This window comes from Sphaeroforma arctica, assembly GCF_001186125.1.
Source record: "Sphaeroforma arctica JP610 unplaced genomic scaffold supercont1.235, whole genome shotgun sequence".
NCBI lineage: Eukaryota > Ichthyosporea > Ichthyophonida > Sphaeroforma > Sphaeroforma arctica.
In genome coordinates this window covers 52,085-56,779 of record NW_014040323.1, presented here as the reverse complement: position 1 = coordinate 56,779, position 4,695 = coordinate 52,085, and the positions used below count along the sequence as shown (strand labels likewise).

General features: G+C 38.2%; 1 protein-coding gene across 1 annotated transcript in view; it reads right to left on the bottom strand.

The window, feature by feature from the left end:
- SARC_04279 (palmitoyl-protein thioesterase 1) overlaps positions 1–2,576 on the bottom strand; it is a gene marked incomplete at both ends in the record, with an annotated part of 5,934 nt that extends 3,358 nt beyond the window's left edge. The window contains 3 exons of the mRNA XM_014301897.1: positions 326–472; positions 801–892; positions 2,420–2,576. Coding sequence (XP_014157372.1) covers positions 326–472; positions 801–892; positions 2,420–2,576 — 396 coding nt within the window. The remainder of the gene's footprint in view (positions 1–325; positions 473–800; positions 893–2,419) is intronic.
- Between the last annotated feature and the right edge of the window lie 2,119 nt (positions 2,577–4,695).

The following is a 4,695-nucleotide window of genomic DNA, read 5'->3' as shown; positions in this document are numbered from 1 at the left end:
GGTCACTATGTATGCACTATGCATTTTAATGATTGAAAACTATGCATGTACGATGCATTCCAATGATTTCATCACTATGCATGTACTATGCATTCACAGGTACATCAGCCTGTGAGATAGAAGAGCATTAGCTGGCACTGATAACAGGCGATGAAGAATATGTCTTAATGAACACCTTCGCATGATACTTTCCGTCCCATTATATAAACCTTCTCATCTCAAAATTGATCAAGTTTTAAGACTGTACTGCCCCTAGGAGACCCGCACTCGCCATTGCTACTGAATCTCTCACTATAAAAAGATCACATTCCTCTCACAAGCTTACCTGAACGAGATAGTTTTGCACAAATGGTAGGTAAGCGCCAGCGTTGAGAAGAACCTTCATTTCCTCACAGAAGAAGTTCTGTCCCGTGCACTTGGGCATACCGAACACACCCTGATGCTGACCCCCAACGGATATGAAGTTATGTACCTATAAAAACAAGTGAAAAAAGTGATTATAGGGTTTTTTTATACTCAGATCGTGGCTTAGATTCGTTGCACCACTCAATGTGCACTTGTACACAAACAAAAAACCATTTGATGAGCCTCGACACACACCGTTTCCCACACGACCGCGGCAATGGCCTGCATTGCCGCATGTACTCATGTTTCAAATACAGGTTAACGTACACGATTAGACCTACCTTTAACACTACTCAAATACATGCTCAAATACACGTCACATCGCAATCACAAGCACACACTCATCCGTAGTCGTGCATTCAGCACAAGACACACACACGCTCTACATAGCTAACCTTTGGTGTGTTGCATCGTTGTATATAAGCTCTCATGAACTGTCCACCCTGAGAAAATCCCATTGCATTGAACCCGTCTTGCAGTCTGGGGTCTGTTGTGTCAAAGTATATACGAGGTTACAAATTCGCAGACAAATCAACGGACTATAACCAACGAACTGTAATCAAAGAACGATACCTTACGGACAACAATCAAGGGATTTAGCCAGCGAACTATGCTCAACGAACTATGCTCAACAAACCATGCTTAACGGACAATAATCGAAGGACTACAACCAACTGATTATTATAAACGGACTATAACCAACGAACTATAATCAAAGAACGATACCTAACGGGCAATAAGCATAGGACTTTAACCAACGAACTATGATCAACGAAACGGACTATGCTTAACGGACAATAATCAACGGACTATAATCGACAGACTATGATCAACGTAATCAACGAGCTACAAACCACGGACTATAATCAGCGACCTATAGAAAGCAGATTATAAACAACGGTCTATAATCAACGGACTGCAGATACTACAGTGCTGAATGTATACGTGAGTAGTGCGTAGTGAGGTTCCAAACCCATCATATATATGCTCGAAAGATATTAAGCTCGAGTCTGATGCAAGCTCCGTAAATCGTGCATACACATATATCAATGGTACATATAGTACACAGAGTTGTGCAGGCGTGTGTATTATTGCGCACAACTTCAGGTGTGTATTTATATACGTGCGTATAACCAAGGCTTTTCAAACACTCGATCGACTAAGAGAAATAGTCTGATCAAACAGCTTCCTAATTCATCGCACGTACACCCACAGTTGCACATTTCAAAACCATCAGCAAATTTGGCAACATGCGTTTATATACACGACTATATCCCTAATTCAGTTGAGGAGTGGTAAAATAAGATGTCCATTTTTCTCAATCTTACTATTCAGGTTTTAGCACACTTTCATCAATTTAATGATCCAAGATGGATCCAAAACGAGTAGAATCGCAAATATCGATTCAGATGCCCCAATTCAGGTGCCAATGTGATACGACAGGTAAAGTAAAACATTCGATTGAACTATATGGCCTATATAATCGGTTCAGAACGTATCCACACATACACATACTCATCGACTCTACCTAGACACGGATAAGCACACACACACACACACACACACACACACACCCTTGGGTCTACAGAGACAGCATCGGGGAAGGATTGATAAGAACCTTTGGACAATTACACAAATTTTAATTTCGCTACCGGACAGAATTCCACGGACGTCGTAATAAACTACTCAATGTCGACCAGAGCGGATCTTGGGCAGACAATTTTATCAATGATCATCACTACATTGCGCATATAATAAACCGCTCGAACACATAGTTAGAATATTCGGTTTATATGGACGGTGCCATGTATGAGGCTTGCTACATGTCTGTTTTTGCACGTACTGTGCGCGACATGAGCAAAGGAAATCAGCTAATAATTAACCACATTCAGACGTGTGCTACGGATATGCGACCACTATCGTACTTCAGAAAGAAATACGGTCCCGAGGAACATGTAAAGACCCTGGTTAAAACCCGGCTAATATATATATATATATATATATACGCACACACCTTTCTTCACCATGTCGCACACCAGATCTACCTGGTCATTCACAGGCATGAAGAATCCGTTCTTCATATCATCGGCTATATTACTGCCCACCATCAAGGGCAGAACATACGTATCTTCGCCTAGCTCAGCTTTGATCATACGAGAAATGCCACCCATACTCAATGGGTTGCAACATGAATCTCCCTATGGTGGCGTGGGCACAAAGTAGTTTCAGACATGTGTCCACAAATATATACCCTGGGCGATCGAGCGTAAAATGTGGTGTATATAGATATGAATATAAACCCCTGTCTGTTCGTAGGCGCATGAATCATAAAGGAAACCCTTCGCAATATTGTACGTTATAATCATTGACCTTTTGACATAAATATAGTTTGGCCTTTTACAGTATACTGAAAATCTGCGTTACTTCAAAATAGGTATATGAAATAGATGTAAGACACGAATAACTATAAAATAGGGATATAGTCAATACCGCATGACTTCAAAATAGGTATATAGACTAGATGTAAGACGCAATCTCAAATAGAGGTATTCGACTAGTGACGCAATATTCTATAAGTAGAATCTAAATTTATTATCTATAAAGGTTGTATTGCACAGTTTCTGTCATAGACGAAATGTTTCATCAGCATAAACTACCAGAACACCATCGTATTGCTGATATAATTTGCATCGTACAACTTACTTTCAAGCATTCAAGTCGTAATCCACACATTGTGAGTTTCGGGTGTTCTGTCATCCCGTATACATCCAAATCTATCAATATATAGCCATATATAGTCATATTAAGTTATATATATATATATATATATATATACATACATACTATATATACATACATACATATATATATATATATATATACTATATATATATATATATATATATATATATATATGTGTGCGTATTGTTTTTTGTACTCTTGTTATGTGGTGTATCAGCAGATGTAAAATATCGGTTAAGCTCATTACGTACCATTCCATGCCATATAACAATGGGCAGAGGAGCCTGCCTTTCCTTGGCCTGCAACTGCACGTGCGAAGCATGTGTCACACATAGAGCCGTCAACAGGATCGAAATACGCATAATTGTTTAGAGATTAGTGATATAAATGTGAAAATTCTTTCAAAAATCGGTGAAGGTACGCTAATAGATACCCTGCTACGTGCCTACAAAAGATGTAGAGATACTGCTATATACATATATATTTCTCATATACATAGGTAAATATAATTTTTATGTACGCAGTGGATGTCACTGATATTGAGGTAGTGAATCAAGAATTTCACCGAAGGGCGAAGGCTGAGGCAAAGAAAAAAAGCCCAACATCATATACAAAAGAAAAAAATCACTCGATCACAAGTATTTATCTTCCTCATTGAATGTTTTAAAAATATAAAGTTGACATCCAATGAAAATTCATACCATTCTGCTTTTCACTCTTAAAAAATCCCGATGATACATATGTATAAGCCGTTAGCCGTAGTTGCCACTTGTTAGTTGGTGATGTCAGAGAAAATGTTTACGACATTCTAATTTGTTTTCTTTAAAAAAAATAAAAGTTAAAACCTACTCAAAGTCTCAAACTCATAAATAACCATAAGCCAACTGAAAATTTCAGAAAACACTAATAAACAGTATTTACACACTCACCGTATTTACGTTAAACGTTTTTTTTTGTTGTTGTTGAAAATTTGAAATATATTTGTATTTGTTGTTTAGGGTCTCTGAGGGGTTTACATAAAAATATGAAATTTCATGGGCCTATGGGCTATGGCTATGTGACAACATTGCAGTGTCATCCAAAATTCTTCCCGCCCATTTGTAATCTCCTTATTTGAATAGAACAGTTGACTTACAAAGTTCAGCAACCAACGCACACCAGCGGTCAGCATTTCAGTCTCAGACCGGTCGCCTCTCGCCAGACCACTGGCACATCTTGTGAAAAGCAATGCTTATGCGTAAAGGAGAACTAGTGACGCAGCGATAGTGTTATTTTCAACATTAACTCTCATGGAAAATAATTCACGTTCGCGCACACGAAGAACTTATTTAGCACAATGACGAACGTAAATATCACCCATGTCATATTCGATATGGATGGTCTATTACTAGGTATGGACTGTCTAACAGGAATGAAGTTTATATTTCACCTGGTATCATTTTGCCTTAAATTATCATATACCTCGTGGACATCCTTCGGGCACTAACATCATAAAAAACGTTTTCAGTCGACAATATACTCAGAAATAGCAGATATCAAAATATATGA